The sequence below is a fragment of the Triplophysa dalaica genome, chromosome 5, assembly GCF_015846415.1.
Source record: "Triplophysa dalaica isolate WHDGS20190420 chromosome 5, ASM1584641v1, whole genome shotgun sequence".
Lineage (NCBI taxonomy): Eukaryota > Metazoa > Chordata > Actinopteri > Cypriniformes > Nemacheilidae > Triplophysa > Triplophysa dalaica.
The window spans coordinates 14283250-14310557 of NC_079546.1; the positions used below are offsets into that span (position 1 = coordinate 14283250).

Below are 27308 nucleotides of genomic sequence, written 5' to 3' on the forward strand. Positions count from 1 at the left end.
AATAAAAGGGTTATCAACACTTTCAGGAGAAGAACCAAGTGGCTCTGGTCTTTAGATGATGGTATCTAGAAACCAGGACAAAAGGAGTGGAGGGGGTTTATGGCTCTTCTTTCAATGATTGCGACCATGTGGCTTATGCTTAAATCTTTACTTCACCAACGACTCTATCGTCACTTATCTCATTAATCACAACCCTGCTTTAATGTCATTCTGCACAGTTTGTAGTGTGCACTAGACACTCAGGGCCCGGTTTTTCAAAAGGTTTAATCCGGATAAAATTGATCCGGATTTAGTAATCCTTTTTTTGCGATCCGTGATCACGTTATCCAGCTTACTTTTGGAGCCAGTTTTTTAAAGCAACATCGGATTGGATCAATCAATCCGGATAGGAACTTTTCAGGATGACCAAATCTGGATAACCAGTGCTGGATAACCAGTGCTCAAACAGGATAGGAAATCGCAATGTAGAACTATAGATATGTAAAGAGCAACAAGTAGAATAGCCAGTGTGGGGTCAATATAAGTTTAATTTTATTTGAAATGAAAACACACACATTAAAAAAAAAAAAAAAAAAGAAAACCCCCACCCCATCTTCTTCCAGCAGTCCGCTCATCTGAGACCTACAACACAAACAATTGAGCAATTGAGCGTTTAAATGGAGTTCTGAGAGTGGAACCACAGAAAGCAAGCATGCAACATAACCCTTGCCTGTATTGTCCTGCACAACATCGCTACTAAGCGCAATGTCCCTATCTCTGCTGACAATGATGCACCTGAGCCCCTTGGAGACCCTAACCAACCTCCTGCATTCTGCCAGAACGAGCAAACAAGACGTGCAACAAGGGACAATATAGTTAGACACTATTTCTGATTTGGATTTGTTTTGGATTTCAAAAATCAGTGATTGCCATTCTTTGCATTTTTTTGGTTATTCTGAAATCATTGCATGCATCACTAATACATATTCTAAAAACAAAAATATTTTCGATTGTGATGAATATATATATCAATTAGTGACAGAATAAAATGTATTGTTTTTGGTCAATTTTGACAGCTGTTTGGAGGATTATTTTATGAGGCCAAACTCTTTCTACTTTGCTGTAGGCCTATACTGAAAGGCTGAATACGTTAAATCTTACCTGAAAAACCGGGCCCTTATGTTAGCTGGGTTTCAGATTGTAGTTGTTGTGTTTCTCTGGGTAGATTGATTTATTTCCGTTTTTGTTGATCTTTACTGCAGTGAGGCTGTTTGTTAACAGCAGATGTTCATCACTAATGACTCAATCATCACTATAATAATAATGAAACTCAATACAAATTCTGTCAAACTGGAGCACAGAAAGGTGTTGGTTTTGGGGATAAATCTGGGCCAGAATTGAGATGAACTGTTGTTTATATTTGGGCCAGCTCTGCTTTATTTGTTTAGTTTTTTTACATGTGGCATAGCTTTGGCATGCCTGCGGCCCGATTCTGGCAAACAGGAGTGGACCACCCAAGAGCCATCATTCCATGCGGTATGTGGGCTAGATGAGGTTGTATGGGGAGTAAGGTTTTGGCCAGAATCGGGCCGCAACAATTTTCTGGTTTGGTTGCTATCTGAGGCATAAATGACCAATCATCACTTAATGAATCATTTTGTTATCTCATTATCTTCAACACTACTTCAGTGTTACTTTAACAACCTATAGTGTGGACACATATAGACACCCAGCGGCGTTCATTTAACACTGGCAAATTTGCTATGTAGTGTTAATCCCTGTCTGGGAAACCAGTCCAAGGTGGCAAGTTCATAAAACTTCTGGGCCCGATTTTTCAAAAGTAATCCACTAGGATTTTGGATAACGGATTGGATCAAATCTTGAAAATGTGTTTTTCAAAAGCAAAAACAGATTACATAATCGGATCAGATCACGTAATCCAATCTTGGTTTTGATCCGGATCAAACCTTTAGTTTGGGTTTTTCAGAACTTTTTTGTAGGATTTGGATCACTTTGATTAAAAAAATCTGGATTAAACTGATCCCATCAGAAGGGTGGATTCAGCGTGGAATCAATGCCCAAAATGGAATGAAAACTTTAAAAATGTATAAAATAATACTATATTTGGATCATGCAGTATCTTACAAGATATCATATTTATTCATAAGGTTTTAATTTTATTTGTTCATCCGTCAGGCTACAGTGATTAGGTAAGATTTAACGTATTCAGCCTTTCAGTATAGGCCTACAGCAAAGTAGAAAGAGTTTGGCCTCATAAAATAATCCTCCAAACAGCTGTCAAAATTGACCAAAAACAATACATTTTATTCTGTCACTAATTGATATATATATTCATCACAATCGAAAATATTTTTGTTTTTAGAATATGTATTAGTGATGCATGCAATGATTTCAGAATAACCAAAAAAATGCAAAGAATGGCAATCACTGATTTTTGAAATCCAAAACAAATCCAAATCAGAAATAGTGTCTAACTATTTTGTCCCTTGTTGCACGTCCTGTTTGCTCGTTCTGGCAGAATGCAGGAGGTTGGTTAGGGTCTCCAAGGGGCTCAGGTGCATCATTGTCAGCAGAGAGAGGGACATTGCGCTTAGTAGCGATGTTGTGCAGGACAATACAGGCAATTGTTATGTTGCATGCTTGCTTTCTGTGGTTCCACTCTCAGAACTCCATTTAAACGCTCAATTGCTCAATTGTTTGTGTTGTAGGTCTCAGATGAGCGGACTGCTGGAAGAAGATGGGGTGGGGGTTTTCTTTTTTTTTTTTTTTTTAAATGTGTGTGTTTTCATTTCAAATAAAATTAAACTTATATTGACCCCACACTGGCTATTCTACTTGTTGCTCTTTACATATCTATAGTTCTACATTGCGATTTCCTATCCTGTTTGAGCACTGGTTATCCAGCACTGGTTATCCAGATTTGGTCATCCTGAAAAGTTCCTATCCGGATCGATTGATCCAATCCGATGTTGCTTTAAAAAACTGGCTCCAAAAGTAAGCTGGATAACGTGATCACGGATCGCAAAAAAAGGATTACTAAATCCGGATCAATTTTATCCGGATTAAACCTTTTGAAAAACCGGGCCCAGTTTGTTATAAAAAACGTTCCTTTCACGTTTTTAAAATATTCAAAATGTCAAAACTGGTGATCAGTGTTCCCTTTCGAGGGAACTCAACACTGCGTCATGGAATGACTCTTTGGGGAACGCCATTAGCGTGACTTGTCTGAATCTCGTGTGAAACTAACTTTCGCTTTATAGTCGCATGATGATGACGTCACTGAAGACGTCATGACCACCGTGACTATCGGAAGGCATAAAAAGGAAGCGGAAGCAGTGCAAACCAGCTTCTGCCATTCAGCAAAGCGTCTGTTTGTGTGTGTGAAGGTTTCTAGTTTATCTTAAGTTATCTTAGATAGATTAGCAATATGAAACGTATGTCAAAGAAGGCATTTAAGCAATGTGTTCCTCCCTGCCCCCGTTTTATTACGGATAGGGATTCACATGAGCTTTGTGTGAAATGTTTGGGAATGGAACATGCTAAGGCAGCTCTTGAGGGAGCTGCCTGTGAACATTGCTTGTGGCTACCGCTAAGATCTCTTCTCTCACGTTTAGCACTGTTTGATGAGTCAGGCAGTATTCGCAAGCCTCATGGTTCAGGTCCCGCTTCTGCCGAGGCAGTGCGGGGTCTGCAGTCATGGGGTTCGCAGATGGATATTTTGGAGGGTGAGACGACTTCGGTCCTTTCTCATCCCTCAAATCCCATTGCTTCCGGAAAGGGTTTGGGAGCCCGCATGGCGGCTTCTCCCGCCCCATCTGGAAGCTCTATGCACTGCTCTAGCTCTGAGGAGTTAGAGAGTGTTAGTGTGCAAGCAGTAGAAACTGAAGATCATGAAACTCCACTTTCCCAGGTATATGAGGAGCTATTAGAGGTTGTTACACGGGCAGTAGCCAAGCTTAGTGTTGATTGGCCCCAAGATCAACAACAACTTACACCTATAAGTAAATTAGATGAAAGATACTTAAAAAAAACGGGTACAACCTCAACGTCGGGGGTTGCCATTCTTTCCAGATTTACATACTGAGGTTTCTAAATCATGGAAAAAGCCATTTTCTTCCAGAATTTCCACCACTGCCACTAGTTTCTCCTCAGTTATAGGAGCTAGAGAGAAAGGCTATGGCATGATGCCCAAGGTGGAAGAGTCTTTGGCCACCTACCTTTCACCTGAAGCGGCATCATCATTGAAACCTCCGACATTGCCCACCAAGCCATGCCGGATTACGTCAAATTTGGTGGGTAAAGCATATATGGCGGCAGGTCGGGCTGGCTCATGTCTGCACACTATGGGTCTTTTACAGGCATACCAGGCCGACCTGCTGGGGGACATAAAAGAGAGCGAGGTTATTGATATAGACCTGCTTAATGAACTGAAGACAGCAGCAGATCTTACTCTCCGAGCTACCAAGGAGACAGCCCAAGCTATTGGGCGCTCCATGGGGGCCCTGGTAGCTACAGAGAGACATTTATGGTTAAATTTGTCTGGTATTAAGGAGAAGGACAAGTCTGTGCTGCTTGATGCACCATTGTCTGACCAAGGTCTCTTTGGGAATGCGGTCGACACTGTGGTCGATCGTTTTCAGGAGGCAAAGCGTCAAGCAACAGCTTTCCAAAATTTTTTACCTCGCCGTTCTTACCCTCAGGGTCCTGCAGCTCAAAGGCAGCCCCAGCCATCTACTACTAGTGCTCTACATAGGCAGCAGCAAAAACAGAGTGTTGGTACTCGTACTCCCCCTCAGAGAGCTTGGGGGTCGAGACCGCAATCCCAGAAGTTCTCAAGGCAAATCAAGCCAGATTTGAGGACAGTTGTTATCTCCAATCGGAAGGCTGCTGCCAAGAGGTCCTGACGGTACCTCAGCACTTCAAATAGCACCCATTCTGGGGGGGTGGACAAGTCCGGTTCCCCCAAGAGTGCCTCAGGAGGCCACTACGTTAACCCCGCCGCCCAGTGCGCTTCGGGGCACGTCAGTTTCCCTAGTACGGGGTCAACAGAATCTACCCATGGTAGACCCTGTAAACATGCTAATAGTTCCACTATCCCCTGCAGGTCAATTACTTCAAGACATCGATCCGCATGCACCCGAAGCCGATGTCATCACGCTGACTCCCTTACTGCACTTCCTCCACGAGTGGAGAAAGTTGCCGAATCTGACTCCATGGCTTCTCCGCACCATAGAGAAGGGGTACAGAATTCAGTTTGCTGTCAGCCCTCCAAAGTTCAAAGGGGTGTTTTGCACCGAAGTGAGTTCCGATCGGGCTCGGGTGTTAGAACAGGAAGTACAATCTCTCTTGATGAAGGGGGCCATAGAATATGTTTCCCCTCACGAGAGTCAGACAGGTTTTTACAGTCGGTACTTTATAGTTCCGAAAAAGGATGGAGGGCTCAGGCCTATTCTGGATCTGAGATATCTCAACAAATCTCTGAGGAGGTACAAGTTCAAGATGCTTACGATTCCTGTTATTGTGGCTGGAATCAGAAAAGGCGACTGGTTCACCACAACAGACCTGAAGGATGCATATTTCCACATATCCATCCTTCCTCAACACCGGAAGTTTCTCAGATTTGCTTTCGGAGGCAGAGCCTACCAATATCGAGTTCTTCCATTCGGCCTTGCTCTTTCCCCTCGCACTTTCACGAAATGCATGGATTCTGCCCTTGCTCCACTGAGACTTCAGGGGATTCGCATATTAAACTACATAGACGACTGGTTAGTGCTAGCTCAGTCTCAAGAAATGGCGGTTCGACATCGAGATGTCGTCCTCGACCATATGAAGCTTTTGGGACTGAGGCTCAATGCCAAGAAGAGCAATCTAACTCCTCAGCAGAGCATTACATTTCTTGGGGTAGTGTGGAACTCAGTCATGATGCAGGCACAGTTGTCTCCTGCACGTGTCGAGTCCATCCTGACAACAATATCCAGAATCAAGATGGGTCAGGCATACACTGTCAAGCATTTTCAGAAAATATTAGGTCTAATGGCAGCAGCGTCCAACGTGATTCCTTTTGGCCTTCTGCATATGAGACCTTTACAATGGTGGCTAAAGAACAAAGGGTTTTCCCCGAGGGGCAACCCGTTTCGTATAATCAGGGTTACGCGCAGATGCCTTCGTTCCCTGGCTATATGGAAAAAGACACAGTTTCTAAATCAAGGTCGAAAATTGGGAGCTCAATGTCACAGGATGACAGTGACGACGGATGCATCCCTCACAGGCTGGGGGGCAATAGTAGAAGGTCGCTCAGCCAGTGGGCTATGGACAGAGCAGCATCTCCATTGGCACATAAATTGCCTGGAGATGTTAGCTGTCATAAGAGCTTTGAAGTACTTCCTCCCAGTCCTCAGGGACCATCATGTTCTAATAAGAACAGACAATACAGCCGTGGTCTCTTATATCAATCATCAAGGGGGCCTGAGGTCGCGCCCTCTCTGCAAGCTGGCGCACCAGGTTCTCCTATGGTCCCAGGAGAAGTTTCTATCTATCAGGGCGACTTACATTCCTGGAGTTCAAAATGTGGGAGCAGACATGTTGTCGAGACAAGGACTGAGGCCAGGAGAATGGAGACTTCACCCCGAAGTGGTGAAACAGATTTGGGAAAGATTTGGTCAGGCCGAAATCGACCTCTTTGCATCTCAGGAGACATCTCATTGCCCCCTGTGGTTTTCAATATTTCTTCCAGCCCCATTGGTACTGGACGCCCTGGTACAGACATGGCCGAGGCGGCGTCTGTATGCTTTTCCCCCAATCGCTTTGCTCCCGCAGGTCCTAGAGAGAGTTCGACAGGAAGGGATCAGACTCTTGTTAATAGCCCCTTATTGGCCTGCACGAGTCTGGTTCTCGGACCTTCTAATGCTCTTAGAAGGCCAGCCATGGGAGATTCCCCTCAGGCAGGACCTCCTGACCCAAGCCAGGGGCACGATATGCCATCCCAGCCCAGAACTATGGAAGTTGTGGGCCTGGCCGCTGAATGGAGTGGCTTGTTGAATCTAGGTCTGTCAACTGAGGTTGTTGAAACCATTCTTAATTCAAGAGCTCCATCCACCAGAAAACTTTATGCTCTAAAGTGGAGGTTATTCACCTTGTGGTGTAATAACAGACATTTAGATCCAGTTAACTGCCCAGTGGCTTCAGTACTGGAGTTTCTGCAAGAGCGGTTTTCGGCAGGTCTTGCACCTTCTACGGTGAAAGTTTATGTGGCAGCTATTGCAGCCTTTCACTCCCCTCTGCCTGGGAGCACCTTGGGGAGACACCCCTTGGTTTCCCGGTTTTTGCGTGGTACCTTGAGGATCAGACCGCCTCCTCCGGCTAGAGTTCCAGCATGGGACCTCGCTGTGGTTTTGGAAGGGGCTTCCCAAGCTCCTTATGAACCTATTGAGTGTAGCTCAGACAAGTATTTGTCCCTCAAATTAGCCTTTTTACTCGCTATTACCTCTCTGAGGAGGGTAGGCGACCTTCAGGCTCTATCAGTCTCTCCACCATGTCTGGAGTTCTCTCCAGGTAATATAAAAGCAATTCTGCACCCTAGACCAGGGTATGTACCTAAGGTGCCAAGCAATGTGGCCAGAACATTAGTTTTACAAGCCTTTCATGCTCCACCTCATGAGTCAGCAGAGGATCAGAGACTACACTTGTTATGCCCAGTCAGGGCACTGGGAGAGTATGTTAGAAGATCTTCCATATGGAGGAAATCGGACCAACTGTTGGTTTGTTTTGGACCTCATAGTAGAGGTCAGCCGGCCTCTAAGCACACCATTAGTAGATGGATTGTGGAGGCCATTTCCTTGGCTTATGAGGTGCGTGGACTACCTTCACCTCTGAGAATCAAGGCACATTCAACAAGGAGTATGGCCTCTTCGCAGGCCCTTATGTCAGGTGCGTCTATGCAGGATGTTTGTGATGCAGCGGGCTGGTCTTCCACGCACACATTCATAAGATATTACAATCTTGATCTTTCTTCCTTACCTGGTTCTCAGGTACTTATGTCTTAGGATGTGCATAACACCTTCACACTTAGACAGCCACAACTCGTATGGCGTAGCGGGTATTTCGTTCCCCAAAGAGTCATTCCATGACGCAGTGTTGAGTTCCCTCGAAAGGGAACGTCTCAGGTTACGACTGTAACCATTGTTCCCTGAGATAGGGAACGAGACACTGCGTCTCTTTGCCATACTCCTTATGACTGGAGCATTTGCTTCATTTTTTACAGAAGCTGGTTTGCACTGCTTCCGCTTCCTTTTTATGCCTTCCGATAGTCACGGTGGTCATGACGTCTTCAGTGACGTCATCATCATGCGACTATAAAGCGAAAGTTAGTTTCACACGCGATTCAGACAAGTCACGCTAATGGCGTTCCCCAAAGAGTCATTCCATGACGCAGTGTCTCGTTCCCTATCTCAGGGAACAATGGTTACAGTCGTAACCTGAGACGTTTCCTTGAGTTGAGCTCTTCAACCTTGAAATTTACTATTTTTATATGCAGTAACTATGTGCTTTTAAAGTTCATTTATTTTGGAAATGAATAAGCATATCTAATGAGATGGTGTTGGTGGTCATTGACAATACTATCATGTTTAAATTTGATTCTGTGATCTCATCTGGTTTGATTGTTGTGCTGTTTATCCTGAAAGAACATAATAAGATCCGGGAGTTTGATACATTAAATTTTTTTGAAAGATTTGTGAAAACAGAAACAGATCCAGGAAAACTGCAGCAAATTCCTTATGAATCATATGTGATTACCGTAATACATACATGTCATTGTCTACTTTTAGAAGCAATTCAAATTTTTGGGTAAAGGTGCAGTGTGTCCAATTCCTTTCCAGTTCCAGCAGGTGTTCCTCGAGGGGGGGGACTTCTATCCCCTCTGCTTTTTGTCATCTGTATAAACAGCTTGGATTCACATCTGCCTCCCTTTGTAATTCCTGTGAAATATGCTGATGATCTGACAATCACTGAGTTTCTAAATGGATCCCTACCTGGAATCACTCAGAAGGCTTTGGATTCTGTAGGTGAATGGGGACAGGAATTTACATTGGCACTGAATGGAGCACAGACTGTGGAGATGGTAATTAGTAGAGTTGAGCCGGATACTCGGCTGAAACGAGTATCCGGTACGGATAAAGCACTTTTGCTGAGAACGAGTATCATACGAGTAATATGAGTCAATATCTGTGCTCGGATTGAATAAAAATCCTCATTGGGTAGCTGACTGTGTCTGCGTTCTGTGATAGGCTACTCACAGAGCCCCTCCCCTACAGACATACAGTTGTATTATATTGCTGACTGTGTCCGCAGCTCTCTGTCTCTCCCTCAGTCACTCAGGCTCGCGGGTCTTTTCCGTTAACGTTTAGGGTTTCTTCAGCTTCAGGTTTGTTTTTTACTCCGGTTTGTAGTTACTTATTAACCAGTAGAGTTTTGGTAATCGTGGGGTTTGTTCAGAGGTGGTGCTTGGTAGAATGCGCCTGTCTCTGCCTGTCTGAGTTCTTTTTTTTTTTTTTAAACCGTCTGCTGGTTCGAAGTAGTGGTATAAAAAACTATATTACAAATTAATTAGCTACACGCACACACACACACACCTGGTGTGAAAAAAAAATAACCCCAAAAAATCACACTGATCATAAAAAAATGAAAAGTTAAAAAAAGAAAGTTATTTTGAGCTGAAAACTCTTGTTCATTACATTTTACTTCATAATTGCAACCGCATGTATTGTATTCATTTTTGCAAAACTTGTTCTGTAAATAGTTTGTTTGTTATCATGATCAAAACCATTGATCTGAAGTTCAATGCTGATGCTGTCATGTAAATAGTTTCTAATCAGCAATAAATATAAAAATTTCTGATCAACCTATAACAATTGCATGCTTAAAATAACATACCAGTTAAAGCCCTGCCCATCTCAAGACAACCCGACCCACTTCCCGGTTAAATCCCGCCCACTTCCGGGATAGGCCCCGCCCCACCCAGTCCGAGTACAGATACAGATAATTCATATGGTTAACAGATACAGATAATGCTGTACTCGCTCATCCCTAGTAATTAGTGCCAGAAGACAGGATAACATTCCCTCCTTCTTTTGTTGTATCAGGAAACTCAATTAGAAGAGTTCCTACCTTTAAATGGCTTGGAGTTCAAATATCCTTTGATTTGTCTTGGGACACCCATATTATGTACATGATTTCGAAGGTGCACCCCAGAATTTACTATCTTTGTGCCGAAAAAAAAGTAGGTCTTCCTTGCGATGTTTTAGTGCAAATGTATTTGACTTTTGTACGGTCAGTTCTCGAGTATGCAAGCCCAGTGTGGGGTGGACTACCTAAAGGTCTCTCTGAGGAGCTAGAGAATTTAAAAGCGATGCTGTCATATCATAGGCATTCCGACTTCAACTTTTCCAACATTGAGTAAGAGGCTTGATGAAGCCACCATATGTACTTTTACTAAAATACTCAGGGACAGTTCATCACCGCTGCATTGTTTTCTCCCATTGGCCCCGACACCTACCTATTCTCAGACATTTGCTGTATCCAGGAGTAAAACTAAACGACATGAACTCTCCATTATTCCCCATGCTCTAAAACTGTTGTATAAATAACTCACAGGTGTCTGGTTGTAAAATGTTTCTCCCTTGTGTCTTTGTATTAATATTTATGTATTTTTAGTTTACATTTTACTATTGCTTAAATATAAATTTATTTTTTATATTTTTACTTTGTGTACATTTTGGGACTTTTACGAAACAAAAATGTTTTATCTACAAAGTCAAATGGAATGCAAAAACTTTGAAGCTCACTATCTTTAAACTGTATCGATCATATTAATAGACTTGAACCTAAGACAAGTTTATGATTCCAACGTCGTTTTATATTCCTAAACAATGTACTGTTAAAGTTCATTGTTGAGATCAAAAGACAAATTTAAAGTGTATTTTCTCTATTTGCTGTACTAGCCCTGTCAGAGCAGCAAACTTTGAGAACCATCTCCAAAAACTTCAAGCTGATTCTAGTTACTTTCTCTCCGAAGAGTTTGAGGTAAAGCACATCAAATAGCAAAGTCTAACAAACCAATGATAGTAAAATAACAGTATACATACATCTTCCTTTCCACATTTCTTCCAAAATATTACAAAGAACCTAAAGGATGTGGGACGAAGCCAAACCCAAAACGCTGCACGCTTACCTGGGAACCGAAGCAAAAACCGATACAACAATATACTCCCTTGTAAGTAGAGCCCTAATATTATTATCAATCAATCAATTATGCGTCTAATAAATATGTGGGTATTGTAGTTGCTTTAATCTTGTTGCATGGGTTTATCCTTGTTTTGTGATTTTGCATCAAACTGATAATTTCTGGCTCTTCTGTAACAGCAGCATTGTGTCCAATTATGGGGTTACACTACCATCTAATGGTCATTTGTAGATTCACAATAGATCACTGAATATCTGCAGATGATTCAACGCGTGTGAGATTGTCTTGCATGAATGGCGAGCCCTGCTCAAACTTCATCAACGCCAACTACATGCCTGTGAGTTGAGTAGATATTACTTATTTCAGCTACTTGTCCGTTGACTCAAAGCATGGACAAATAAATTATTGGCTGGTGACTGTGTGATTTCCAATTTCCACATACTAAGATCCATTTTTCAATTGTATTTTGTACCACGGGTGGTACGGTGCAACGCTTATAAATTATTTAGATTTTTTTAACCCAGGTTTAAGTAAGAACAGTGTGATGCATGAACCTTGATAGCCTAAGATAAGAAACTATCCTGGTTTTATGAACAAAAATATTTATATTTGCTGCTTTAACAGGGAAACAATTTCAAATGGGAATATATTGCCACACAAGGGCCTCTTCCAGGTACCAAGGAGGATTTCTGGCAGATGGTGTGGGAACAAAATGCACACAGCATTGTTATGGTGACCCAGTGTGTTGAAAGGGGAATGGTGAGTGAAATGTCTTCTATATTATGTTTTTAAGGGTAATGAGGAAACTCCATTACTGAGATTAGATGCACACTGTATAGTTTTGGCCATGATTTTGCAATTTTAGTCAAAGTTTAGGGATCTTTCATATTGTAGGGTACAATTTCAGCATCTCATGTGTATGATTTAGGTAAAGTGTGACCGATACTGGCCGCCTGACAGTGAGCCTTTGTGTTACGGTGATGTTGTGGTGCAGATGATCTCCGAGAAGATCCTTCCAGAATGGACAATTCGTGACTTTAAGATTTTATGTGTAAGTGTAATAAAATTATGAATGCATTTCTATAGTGTTTTATTGTGTATTGCTGAACCCCCAAAGCGCCTTACAATCATATTAACATCTCTGGTTAACTAATAATGTATTATTAAATCCACATTTATGGTACTTTCAAATGTCCTACACTGTTAGACCTTCCCAACCAGTTCTACAGTAGTATATTGGCAACAATGTTGCCATGTAATCATTCTAAAACATAAACGTACATTAAATATTCCTTTAGGGTGATCAGTGTTTCTTTTAGTGTATGAATCTCAACAATGACGACAATCAGCTGAACTGCTTCATGCTGCAGTGCATGTTGGGTACATAATGAAATATTCATCCATGATTGTTTTTAACAATTGATGAGATTGGTTTGTCAATAATAGCAATAATAGTGGTTATTTCTCAACATCTGCATGCAAACATAATATTGAGTAAATGACATTAACATTGTCAAATAATTTGTTAACAAATGAGCACCATAAAGTAAACACACAGTTACATCAGCTAGAGGAAGAGAAGTCAAACACTGTAGAGTCAAGAGGTCAACTAAAGAAAACACTCATCCACATAATGGTGACTTCAAATGACAAACCAGTCACATCTAAACCTCTAAGATCACACTTTGAGCACACAGTGAGTGTGCTGTGAGATTATATTTTGACCTCATCGTGAGCTTTCTGCAAACTCATGGTGACATCATTCTGTTGACTTGGTAAGTATTCTTTAGTGACTAGTTCCATATCGTTTTTAAGTCAATAATTTTTCTTACAGTGTACAAGATAGTGATTTTGAAAAAAAAATACTGTTGTTTGGAAGGTTTCTAAACAGCTTTTTGTTTTCTTCAGGATGGTCAGCTGAGATACCCCAGGATGGTCCGTCAGTTCCATTACACCATTTGGCCGGATCATGGTGTACCTGAGACAACCCAGTCACTGGTTAAGTTTGTGCGAACAGTCAGAGGCTACATTAACAGGACGTCCAGTACTGGAGTCAGTGTAGTACACTGCAGGTATGTGCTTGGAGAGCAAAAGCAGCAGAAATTGCTACTGAACGCTTCTATAAAATTCTTCTGTCGAACACAGAAGATATTTTGAGGAACATTTCAGTGGTTTTGTGTTCGTACAGCAGAAGACAATGGGGTCCAATGTTGTCATTAACTTACTTCAAAATATCTTATTTTGTGTCCTGCACGAGAAAGAAAGTCATACATAATTAGAGTTATCAAATTATAGCAACTACATGATGAAAGAATTTTCAACTTAGGGGTGAACTACTATTTTTGTAATATCACTCTCATAAGTTGTTTAAACACTAATATCGGTCTGTAGTATAAGACTATAATAGTAAAATCCACTTGCTATTTTCATTAAATCATCAGAAGTTGTCTCTTCCAACGAGTGGTTTTAGATTCTCTCCTACGGTGACGTCATCATAGGGAAAACTCCTCCCATAACAAGCAACGACCTGCCCTATTAGATAAGACTCAACTCAGAATTAGAAACGCATGGGTTTGCCCATTGCTGTATCTTTGTTAGCGTTTGTATGAATGTACAATGTCTCTGCCAAAGAGGCATTACAAATGTAGTCTTTTGGGATGTACCAATGCTCATAACAGTCTCCGTAGATTGACATCTGACATCATGGTTAAATTTTATATTTGAAGGAAATTGTATTTCTGCTGTGAAAGCTGTTCTGTGTAATACACTGATACAGAGCTTTAAAAACGTATATTATCCATTAGTACCATTTTCGCAGAGGTGGGACCAAGTCATGTCTCCAGTCAAATCAAGTCAGTGGTTTTCCTCAAGGGTTCTCAATCATGATCCTCAGGAACCCCCTGACAGAATGTTTGGGGGCAGAATGTTTGGGAGCAGGTCAATGACTTGACCTGCTCCCACCTCTGTAATTTTGTGCAACCGGTTTTACTTACAAACACTTTATGTTACGTCCCTCGCTATTGTAAACTGCGCACAGCAAGTTCGCCATGAAAGTTTAAAAACCCGAACATTACATTTAAAATAAAGCTTTTTAATTGAAGCTTAAAAGCTTAATTTTTTTGTTAAACTAATGAGGTAAAACAGACGCCATTCTTTTTGTCTGTTGTTAAGAGTTAAAGCTCACGGTTTAACACCCAAATCGCGCTAATACCAGATAATTTGTTTTCCTCTCTCATCAGTGCTGGTGTGGGCAGAACTGGCACATTTATTGTGCTAGATCGTGTTTTACGGCAACTGGACAGTAACTGTACTGTGGATATTTATGGCTGTGTGTTTGATCTTCGCCTGCATCGGCCGTGTATGGTGCAAACTGAGGTGGGCCTCTGCATGTTTCTACAGCGGCAACATTTGTACTTACAGTATGTCAAAGTAGAACTTCTTTATGAAATCTGCGGATTTTTGTAAACTGAGCACATTGTAGCAACAGTATTAACCACCTACAGAAGCATTTCGCTAGTAGGTTATGAAATACTTTTCAATTATAGATGCCAACTATATGTCTTCTCTGTTCCAGTGTCAGTATGCATATATTCACCGGTGTGTGCGTGATGTTCTAAGGGCCGGCAAACTTGGTTTTGAACGACATAACCCTCTTTTCCCCATCTATAACAACATATAAGAGTAAGTGTGTAGCATGTTTAGTTCTATAACAACATCTGTTAAATATGTCAAATAAAAAAACATGTAAAAAATACGTGAACAATACTGCATGAGAATGTGATGTTAATTATGGGTAAAATGTTTTAAATACAGTATGGTCAGTTATAATCTATGTTTTTGCTCTTCCAACAAACAGCTCCAAAAGGAAGCCGAAACGTTTCGTTATTCTACACATCAGCTATCAAAACAGCGGAGTGAAAGAGCAAAGTTTCCCAGTCCTGTTATAATAAAGATCAGCACTCTCGGGAAAAAGCTAATCAAACTGTCTTTACAGATTTTGTGTATACAGATGTTCAAAACCTGTATAACATCTGCTATAGAATAGCTAAGTATATATTTGTAAAACAATTTAAATGATAATGCAGTAATAAAACAGTTCTTTATATTTCTTATTTTTTTCTTCCTTGACATGTGTCCTACTTTTAAAAATAATTTATGTTTTTTGCTATTCTTACAGGAATGCATTTAGTCTATTGGCACTTACAGGAGCGTCTGATACTTTTTATCTCGTAATTGATTGTTTGACCACTACAAAATAAAAAAGGGAAATTTGAATTCTAAAAAATGTTATTATTAAATGTTATAAAAAATATATATATATATATATACACACACGCATACGCATGTACATATTATATGGTAATGTTAATATTTTGTTGCAGAGAAATCATAGTCATATATCATGTATATATCTAGAGCCTGCAGTTGCTACGGTTTCCTGAGTAAAGACTGAGTCATTGTGGCTTGTTGTAGCATTAATATTTACTATTCAGTATGTCATTATAGATGTCTCACAGTCTTTTGTTGAGAACTCTTTAAAACTAAACATGACAAAATCCTTTATCATGTGTAAAATTAGAACTGACTTTTTTTGGATGCACACAGACATCAAGAATATGTGTATCTCAACAACGATGACACTAAACAGAACGTTTCATTCTGCAATGCATGCTGTTGACAACCAGAATCACTGAAGTTGGGCTCTTGACTCTTTGCCTTTTGAGGTAAAGACTTTCCTTGTTGAAACAGAATCAGGTGCTTAAAGTTAATAACTACAATTGACATCCAAACACGACATTAGACGAAATCAAATGAAGATAAAAAGACATTAAATCTCTCTAGATCGAATTAAACAACTCTACGTACAGCATTACCAGCTGATTTTACTACTAACCAGATTATTCATGTCAGACGTCATTATTGAGAATTAATATTAATGTTTCATTGGTCAAAAAATGCTGACACCATTATGGTGGTCATTGTTTGCTTCAGCTGTGCTCTTAGGACATTTACATTTTATACCAAAGATTTAATCAAATGTAGTAGTGTTTGCAGCTGGTGGTGCTATTACACGTCTTTGGGAAAAAGTACAGAATCCCAGAATCTAGAATGTTAATTTCTTATCGGTTTTTAATGATTGTTCTGAGTGTAATCTGGGGGAAATCTTTGACAAATTTTTTTTAATTACCTCAGCTGTTTAATCAAAGTGATGCATTTTTGAAGAAAACTACCAACAACTAAGGAGTGATAAAAAAGAACAAAAGATACAATACAGTTTCTTTTTTTAAAAGCAGAGACTCTGTTCTTTTATTGGACATTTTGTTTGTCCATATATTCTTTACAGAAAATGTACTGTGAGTTTGGTGAAAATGTTAAAAAGCACTGGCTGGCAACTTAAAAAAAATGGCGGGGAATGAATAGTGCTAAATCATCCCTTAATTAATCACTTAATTGCCTCCCCAGTCAACATGATGATGTCACAGTGATCTCACATGGATGTCACCATGAGCTGTGAGATCAAACTGTGATCCTAGAGGTTTAGATGTTACTGGTTTGTCATTTGAAGTCACCTTTATGTTGATCAATGTTTGCTTTAGTTGATCTCTTGACTCTACAGTGTTTGACTTCTCTTCCTGCTGTAACTGTGTGTTTACTTTATGGTGCACATTTGTTATGTTGTGTGATGCCACAAGAGTCTTTGATGATAATATAATCATGGGTAAATTTTGATGTGACGGTATTGTGGAATTGCAGAATGTGTGATAGTAGAAAGTGAGAAATCTCATAAATGTCTTCTAAATGAATTACACACATAAACATGGCAATTTATAATTAAGATACATATAACTCAAGACTCCTCAACAATGGTAAGAATAAAATGAGAAGCTTCATCTGCATGAAGAGTTATGCATGCTGGGATAACTCCCTGCAATGCATGCTGGGAGTTATGAATGAGTTTTGAACTATGATGTTACACAGCATGCATTGCAGCGTGAAGTTTTCATTCTGCTGATTGTCACCATTATTGAGTTTAATATGGTGATTCTTGATGTACTTGTGTGTAAACCATTTGCTTTAAAATATGTGTGCATAATTCACGAGAAGACCTTAGAATTATCTGATCATCTCAAACAGCAGAATCTCACTCTCTACAATCGCACAACCTGCCAGTTTTCTCTTCAACATTTACCAATTATTATATTATCATCCAAGACACCTTTGGTATAGCTCGATGTAACAAATGTGCTCCAACACAGATACAGTATCGAGAGGAAGATATGTCAAACACTGTAGAGTCAAGAGCTCAACTAAAGCAAACACTCATCAACATAATGGTGACTTCAAATGACAAACCAGTCACATCTAAACCTCTAAGATCACAGTTTGAACACACAGTGAGTTTGTTGTGAGGTTACATTTTGACTTCATCGTGAGCTTTCTGTTAACTCATGGTGACATCATCGTGTTGACTGGGTGACATTGTATGTGTGTCTGCGCATACCTCTGTCTAAAACACTTCAATGAAACGTAATGTGAAGTCCTGCTTGCAGTCTCCTAATCAATCTGCTTGCTTTATTATCCAACTCTGTCATTCGTGATAACCGGCCTGACGCCATTCGGTCCAGTGTCATTTCCCTCGCCATAGTAGAAAAAAATGTGATCTCTAACAAAGATTGAAGTTTGCGTATGCACTAGCAGACCTTGCTTACACTTCGATCAATCCGCATGTTTTCAACTGATGAAGTGAAGTTGACTCCATTGTTACTGTTTATTGCTAAAGCCAAAGCTATGAATTCACATTCACGGAGAGAGGGACCGACTTATCACAACAGCTTGAGGAGCGGAACTCGCTAATATAGTATGGGTAGGACATCTTCACACACACACTCTCAGCGGGGAACCAATCACGACAGACCTGGTCATTTTTACTAATCAGAGCATATTGGAATTGTTGGCTCTAGTTGGAACATTATTACATTATTATTACGCAAACTCATACTCATACTTCATACTTGTATTCAATGTGTCTCATGTACAGCTGCTTTGTAACAATGGAAATTGTAAAAAGTGCTATATAAATAAAGTTGAGTTGAGTTGAGCAAACTGTGCAGTGATTCTGCTGCTGAGAAAGGCCATACTGGGTCTGCGAAAGCCTCACAAAAACTTTCTGGAGTTGTGCAAGATAAGATTCCATCACAGAAAATCTAATGGTTTCCTATAAAACATTATAATGAACCATTAGCATTAGCCTTTTCATTAAAACCATTACAAATTTTGTATTGTTATTTGGGCATTATTCCAGTAGGATTTAACATACAATTTAACCAATACAATTTCCATTATAACTTTTAAATTATCTTTTTTTCAGCAGGGATAACATAATTAAACTCTCATTTATATTCATACCTACTTCAATTTCAACCAGTTTAAAATAAACAATCAATGATCGGTTTGATGTTTAATTGTTTTGATGTTTTTGTAGTCATATTATCTCTATGCTCACTTGTCATTAACCATACCTCCAAAATGGCGCCTGGGTGATGTCACACATAATAAACCCACTTGAATAGACGGATGTTCTGAAACCTTCCCAACTGCAAAACTTCTGTTGATCACCAGGTGGCCACAGATTGAACATCCCTGATACCGTAGACATTTTCTTGGATGCTAAATACGTTTTTTTTTTAACAAGGCAATAAGCAGACATTATTCCATTTTCTACCGCTTATCCGAACTACCTCGGGTCACTGGGAGCCTGTGCCTATCTCAGGAGTCATCGGGCATCAAGGCAGGATACACCCTGGATGGAGTGCCAACCCATCGCAGGGCACACACACTCACTCATTCACTCACGTACTCACACCCTACGGACAATTTTTTCCAGAGATGCCAATCAACCTACCATGCATGTCTTTGGACCAGGGGACGAAACCGGAGTACCCGGAGGAAACCCCTGAGGCACGGGGAGAACATGCAAACTCCACACACACAAGTCGGAAGCAGGAATTGAACCCCCAACCCTGGAGGTGTGAGGCGAACGTGCTAACCACTAAGCCACCGTGCATGACGTCACTAAGCAGACATTATACCAGATATAATAATGACTGTTGTCTTTTGCTGGACAGATAATTTATGCATTTGTTTATTTATTTATATAGTATAGTTTATTTACTTAGTTCACTGTTAGGTGAATATATATATATATTTATATAATAATTAGGGCTGTCAAAATAATCGCGTTAATAACGCGTTAACGCAAATTCATTTTAACGCCACTATTTTTTTTTAACGTGCGATTAAGGCAGCGCACATTTTCTGTTCGACCCTTGGCCTTGCCCGTAGTTTGGGAAATGGACATGCAGCAACAAACAGAAATGGAGAAAGAAAAAGATGTTCTGAACGAAAAATTCATATATAAAACGATGTCTGAGGGTTCTGTCGACAAGATAAACGTTATCTGCATTAGTTGTCGATGTGAATTAAGTTATCACCGCAGCACGTCGAGTTTAAAATATCACTTGATGGCGAAGCATACAACTGATGCAGAGAGCTCTCCGCCCCCTTGCCAAAGTCAGACAACACTCGATTGTTTTCAGCGGAGACTGATGGACAACTCCACAAGCTAAAGTCAATGAGGCATTAAGACAGACAAACACGGTTGCACTCACCGGAGATTACTGGACTTCCCTCAGTAACCATAGCTACCTGGGGGTCACGACTCATTATTTTGACACACACTGGAAACTTCGGTCGCACTCTTTGACCGTTATGAAGACAGACGAGAGGCACTATGCTAACGTTTGCGCTGAGCACTTTCTGCAGGTAGCCAGACAGTGTAATATTTTATACTCAAAATTAGCACACTGACTACCGATAGTGCACGCAACATGACTGCAGCGGACAGACCGCTCCCTTTCGAGCAGGTGCCTTGCATTGCACATAGCCTCTACGAAGCTATCACAGTTTCGCTCCAGTACAGCTGGTTTGACAGCGCCTTGGCAAAATGTAGGAAAGTAGTGGGCCATTTCAAGCATAGCCCAGTGCCCTGTTGTGCGAAAATGTAAACAGGCTTGTGTAAGTAAATAGCTGCAAAGAAAGAAGTAATGGAAACCTGTTGTTTTTCTATCTTCTATGAACTTTGAAACATGTCTTCATACTTCCCAGCTAGCAAAAAGTGTGTTCCATAGACCACTCCAATCAACGTGCATTCCCACCCTGAATGTTTTGAATGTCTCTCTAAATAACACATGAAAAAGTTAATGAGTTAAATCGGGTTGAGTTAAGGCATCAACTGTCACTTCATTACCTCATTAATGATGAAATAACCACAATCAGTGAAATAAACCAGAAATAATAAGAAGTCACCATAATGGTGTTTAGTGTTTCCTTTAGTCGGGGTCTCCCCCTTGACTCATTATGGAAAGTTTGTTGATAGTTGTAATAGTTTGTTTCTGAAGCAATAGAGGAATTGATAGTTAAATGTAGATGTGTTTTGTTATTGTATGACTCAGTGAGGTGAAATTTTTTGTGAAAGAAAATATTTTTTACTATTACAGTAGTAGAAAAATCACCTGAACAATTTAGACATCAAGAACAGTGTTGGGTAAGTTACTCTGAAAAAGTTATTAATTACTAGTTACTCATAACATATTCAATAGTGTAATTAGATTACTGTCCAAATTACTCTGTCCAAAAAGTATGTAGTTACTCATTACTAATTACTTTCTATATCCTACATCAACTTTGATTAGTTAAGTGATTCAAGAATATACATGAAACGGAATTATACATAATTCAAATAATATTATTAACTGACCAAAGTATTACAAATGTGAGAATTATACATTAAAGCACAGATTTTAAAGTAAGACTTTGAATTTTTAAGTCAATTACGCTATTGCACACGCATATATTTAACAAAGTATTTAGTTTAATTGCATCAAAAATAACTGTATTTAAATTACAGAAAACATATGAGTAATCCCTTAGTTTACTTTTTCAAGGGAAAAGTAATTAAATTACAGTTAATAATTACTTAGTTACTAGTTACAACCAACACTGATCAAGAATCAGCTCATGAAACTCAACAAAAGAAAGCTTCATGCGTCTATGCATTGTGGGTAACAGCCTAGAACAGAACTCCTCCATGACTCCCAGCATGCATTGCTGCATGAAGAAAAGATGCAACTCAACTTTGTCACCATTGTTGAGATTCATAAGCTGATTCTTGATGTCTGGAAGTTTAAACTGTAGAAATTCCCAGTGGTAATGCACGTGGACTGGAGTGGTCTAATGAACATCTAAGGAACACATTGTTGCTTGCTGGGTTATGTCCAGCATAGTTTAACTAATAAAAAAACACCATACATTTGCATAAGCATCATTATCGCCCATGCCCATGTTGAATAGAGTATTAAAATCTTAAAAAGTAATAATTTAAGGTTAATTTAGTACGGATAAAAATGTGCGATTAATCACGAGTTAACTCATGACAATCATGCGATTAATCGCAATTAATTATTTTATTCGATTGACAGCCCTAATAATAATACAAATATTTCTTTCTTTCAGGAATAAATGCTCTTGGCAAAAGGGTTGTTTTGACTGTGGATGTGCCTGCAGTTCCTATATCAAATCAGCACACTTTTTCAATATAACCCTAAAACATTACTTTCTAATCGTATGCATGTTAATAAGAAATGGTTCACTTTGTGACAAAAGACTTGCAAACTCAAACCAAATACTACACAAGATTTTTAATGGTTGTTATTCTGAACAGGATAAGACGCACCACCGGGAGATTAAGGTTTCTCTCTTTAGATGTTCTGTAAGATGAGATGATTATCTCATAAGAATCAAATGACATCCTCTTTTTTGCTCTTTGCTGTGAAACTTCATTCACCTACCCCCATACAAAGCAGGGAAAGGGGAAGTTTTTACCCTCAGTGTTAAAATAAAGCTGAAGATAAAGATATACTGACAGAACTTGCACACAGGCCACATCGACTCAATTCATGTTTTGGTGAACGACGGAGAAAGAACAGACCGGGTGTTGTGTAAAGTAAGTAAATACACAAAGTGAGTCAATTTTACATTAATTATTGTTTTTAAACCTCATCTGATGTTTTTTTGTGTTTTGCTTTCTTCACAGAAATGGGTTCTGATCACTGTAATGCAGGAAGAGCATCAAACACTCATCCCCTGGCTTTTAGCTTGTCTTTGAACCACCAGTATCCATTGAATCACCAGGAACCAGTCTGTGGCCAGCAATACATAAGATGCTTTTCCTATCTTTACGGCCACTTTGGCGTACATGACTATTCGTTCGAACCCGCGTTCATCCACAAACGCAACGAGCGAGAGCGGCAGAGAGTTAGGTGCGTCAATGACGGATATGCGAGACTCCGTGAACATTTGCCACGGGAATTTGAGGAGAAAAGACTCAGCAAGGTAGAGACGCTACGGGCGGCCATAAGCTACATCAAACACCTGCAGAACCTTCTGGAGGTCAGTTTACCCGAGGAAATGTGGAGGCTGTCATCTGAGCATTGAAAAGGAACACAAGAACTGGGATGACAATGTGGATAAGATTTAGTATATCTGTCACTAAATGGATAATTCTGTCATCATTTACTCACTCCAAACTTGAATGACTTTATTTTTTTTTAGCAGAATACAAAATAAGATATTTCAAAGAATCCACATTTCTCAATATTTTTCCTTTTGTTTTACACACAAGTCATACAGTACATATAGGACATGAGGTTGAGTAAATGATGGCAGAATTTTCTTCCAGTTAAGACTGGGTACTGGTTGGAGTTCACTGATAATTGTCACTGAAAAAACTGCCTCAAGATTTAAAGGTCTGCATTTAATTAATAAAGTACAATATATAAATATGTCTGAGGAGAGATCTATTCACAAACAATGCATTCAACTTCATTTCTTTGAAGCCTGTTGTGATGTTTCAGTCATCCTACCTGAACCTGCTTTATTATTATTATAAGGCAATATATTTGTTAACGAAATGTGCTTTAGGGACTGAATGCAGTGACAGTTTTCTAAGTATAAAGTATAAATGCTCTGATACTTTTTATCTTAAAATGCATGATAATCCAAATATTATAGAAGAATGCTGGGTTAACTTCTTAATGGTGCCAAAATCATGAGTGGGATGATTTACTGGATCTTATTTGATTTATTGGATCTTTGAATTTTAAGAAACATGTCTGTATACTTTTTTGACAGCATGTTCTGCTAAATAATAAATAACCCTAAATCCTTAAGAACGAACCTGTCTGGTACACTTATTGTTCCCTAAATATTGCCTATACTGACTTGGGGTCAGTAAACACTATCTTCTTTTTTCTTGCTATTAATTAAAAGACTGTTTCTTACATGGATCCAGTTTTTCATTGTTATATGTTATAAATATCCTGACTATACATTTTAATTGTACTACAACAGCAAAATCTGTATGCATATTCAGTAATGGCCAACTGAAATCTATGCTCTATATTAATTTTTGATTGTAGATGCATTCAAAGAGTTTAAAGCATGTTAGATTGGTGTTTATGAAAAATAAGCTAAAGCTACAAGACAGGATCAACAAATTTGTGACCCTGCCTGTGAAAATCCAGCTATAGTCAATGTTTGTGATGTACCGTTTTCTACATAAAATCATCCTACATAATGTAAAGAATATTCTGTAAATATAACATTCTTATGTTAAATATTGAATGAGTGAGGCCGTGTCAAATATTGAAATCATAGTGAAACTAATGTTTGAAACTTTGCTGGTTATTTCAATAGATAATGATAATTTGGCGGTCTATACTTTTTTGTAGAATATTTTAAACTGTAACACGCTATGTCCTATTTCCTATGTGAGATTAATGTGCTCATGCGCTGACTACGGTGCTCATAGCGTTTTAGCCTTATGAACCTTCATGACCCACTGTCCTCAGTGGGCTGAATGGGGCCAAGTAGGACTTTCACCACCATGGACCATTAATTCTTCATTATTACCAGATAGCAAATTTTTGCGGCCCAAATCTGGCCCACACCTTACTCCCACATACTTTATGGCCCACATACTTTACTCATCTGCCCCACATATGGCGTGGAATGATGGCACTTGTGCGGTCCGCTCCTGTTTGCCAGATTTGGGCCACAGGCATGCCAAAGCTATGCCACATGTCAAACATCAAAACAAATAAAGCAGAACTGAACCAAATATAAACAACAGTTCATTTCAATTCTGGCCCAGATTTATCCCAAAACCAACACCTTTCTGTGCTCCAGTTTGACAGAATTTGTATTGAGTTTCATTATTATTATTGTGATGATTGAGTTATTAGTGATGAACATCTGCTTTTTAAAAGAAAAAAATATTTGCCCATAGGAATACAACAACTACAGCCTGAAATACAACCCAGCTAACAAAAGTTTGTTATAAGAACGTTCCTTTTAAAATATTCAAAATGTCAGTTTCTTATGTTTTAAGATCATTTCCAGCTGACAAAAGTCACCATCATGTTGATCAGTGTTTCCTTGAGTTGGGCTCGTGACCCTTGACATCTACTCTTGATCATAGAAGTACTTATAAAGTACATTTGTCAAAGAAATTGAAATGATGCTCTGAGCAATGGTATTGGTTGGTGGTCAGTGATATATCTACCATGTTTACATTTGAATAAATTACTGTCCTGCTGATCTTGCAGCTACATTAAAACATCTGGGAGTTTGATTACATTTTTTAGACTCCAAAGCTTTCTTGAGAAAAAAAAAATTCTGAATTTAGACACACAGACATGAAGAATCAGTTTATGAATCTCAACAATGGTGAGAATAAACAAAAGAAAACTTCATGCTGTGATGCATGCTGGGTAACATCATAGCACAAAACTAATTCATAATTCCCAGCATGCATTGCGTTTGATCCGCTTATGAAGTTAGTTGGTTGTTTCTCACCATTGCTGAGATTCATACATTGATTCTTGATATCTGTGTGATTCTAAAATGTTGTTTGATAAAAATACATCCGTTTTTCATAAATCTTTCTAGATATCTGAAAACAGTCAAATTTACTGATTTTACAATGTATTTTTAAGGTTCTTTAGCATAGCACTCAACCTAAATGAGTACTGAATCAAGCTATAACATCACAGAGGTTTCACCTATATCATTCGATTAGGTTCATATTTGCTCTGCAATGACAAGTGAATTTATTTATTAGCACCCAGTTTAAGCAGTTCAAACTTACCTTTGCTCAGGGGTCAAGAAACCAACCCAAGGAATCACTGATCACCATGATGGTAACATTCTTAAAACGCTTAAAACATTTTTTTACGTATTCAAACATGTGAAAAACCTCTAAGGAACGTTCTTATAACAAATTTTTGTTAGCTGGGTTGTATTTCAGGCTGTATATCAGGTTGTAGTTGTTATGTTTCTCTGGGTAAATACTTTTTTTGTAGTTTTTGTTGAACTTTTCTGCAGTGATGCTGTTTGTTAACAGCAGATGTTCATCACTAATAACTCAATCATCACAATAATAATAATGAAACTCAATACAAATTCTGTCAAACTGGAGCACAGAAAGGTGTTGGTTTTGGGATAAATCTGGGCCAGAATTGAAATGAACTGTTGTTTATATTTGGTTCAGTTCTGCTTTATTTGTTTTGATGTTTGACATGTGGCATAGCTTTGGCATGCCTGTGGCCCAAATCTGGCAAACAGGAGCGGACCGCACAAGTGCCATCATTCCACGCCATATGTGGGCCAGATGAGTAAAGTATGGGGAGTAAGGTGTGGGCCAGATTTGGGCCGCAAAAATTTGCTATCTGGGTTATATTTTGTGTAAACAGTCGCCTCAACCTACAGTAAGTGCCGCTAAGAGATTTAACACCCACAGTTTCTGAAGACATGCAATGCCCTCTAAATGATGTTTTGGAATGTATTCTTTGCCTTCAAAAAGGAAATGAAGGAAAAACAGACCACATCAAACAACCAAAAAATGCCCCACTCAGCTCTGTTTGTCCTTCATGCTTTAGCTAAACTACAGGAAAGTGGCACGCACACCCATTCCTTGCTAACGTACCAACACAAAACTGACTGGGAATCAGTGTGAAAGCGAAGACCAGCAGGGCGTAAAACCTATGAACTGTAGAAGGTGGAAAAACGCTCTGTCAAGAGCAATGACGGCAACCACAAAAGACCTTCATGGCAAGCGTGTGAATAGGAGCCGGTAATTAACAGTGTTGCTGGTACCCTGACTGGGACGGTTCAGTGGTAGGCTGTGAGGAGGGAGGAAGTTTAACACAACAGATTAATACCAAAACACTTTCCACCGAGATCAAAATCACCCGTCTCTAAAATGGTGAAAAAAATTTGTTACTGCATTTTGTTGCACAGATTTGTGGAAGGGCTTGAGTCAGAGAGCTCTATCAGATGAAACGTGACCCAGGTGTCAACAAACTCTTATAAAACATCCTGCATGCTTAAGTTGCTGTTGATGTTGAACACAGCATGCAGAGGTCAAAGTGTTTGTTAACAGTACTGCCTACTAAATATTGTAATACTGTAACTATAAAAATATTGCATTACACTTTGATAAAATTTAAATTACAATGTCAAAAGACAAAATTCATATGTTGTCTCTACAATTAAATGTATTATGACATGTTTTGTTCTGGTTTATATCTGCCCATGGACAAAAATAGTGCTATTCCGGCAGCTCAGGCATTTTTTTAACAATACTGTGAAATATTTTTTGTTAATTACAATTGCATGTGTTTCATGTTATTTACATACAATTATTTTCTGTAATTTGACTTTTTTACAGTGTTTCAAAAATATGTGAAAACTCTGATACCAATATATCAGGAAACCGGGGTTACGTGAGTAACATTATCATTCTCTTTCAATACGATTCACTTTGCATTAGGTATTGCAAACACTCTTGGATTCATATCCCATCACGCCATGCTACAACGGACTTGAAGAATGCGTGCAAACCGGAGACTTGAAACTTGTAAGGGCCTTTTAAATCCCAGCAGCGGGAGCT

General features: G+C 39.3%; 1 protein-coding gene across 3 annotated transcripts in view; it reads left to right on the forward strand.

Annotated features, from left to right (window-relative positions):
* ptprb (protein tyrosine phosphatase receptor type b) overlaps positions 1 to 15349 on the forward strand; it is a 60329-nt gene extending 44980 nt beyond the window's left edge. The window contains exons 22-30 of one of the 3 annotated variants that reach the window (XM_056747578.1): positions 10998 to 11079; positions 11179 to 11269; positions 11500 to 11576; positions 11864 to 11998; positions 12168 to 12290; positions 13148 to 13311; positions 14479 to 14614; positions 14814 to 14920; positions 15096 to 15349. In XM_056747578.1, the coding sequence (XP_056603556.1) occupies positions 10998 to 11079; positions 11179 to 11269; positions 11500 to 11576; positions 11864 to 11998; positions 12168 to 12290; positions 13148 to 13311; positions 14479 to 14614; positions 14814 to 14918 (913 nt within the window). In that variant the 3' untranslated portion in view covers positions 14919 to 14920; positions 15096 to 15349. Of the gene's footprint in view, positions 1 to 10997; positions 11080 to 11178; positions 11270 to 11418; positions 11577 to 11863; positions 11999 to 12167; positions 12291 to 13147; positions 13312 to 14478; positions 14615 to 14813; positions 14921 to 15095 lie in introns of those variants that run through there. The other 2 variants (XR_008906635.1, XR_008906636.1) reach the window with 2 other exon arrangements.
* Positions 15350 to 27308: the final 11959 nt, after the last annotated feature.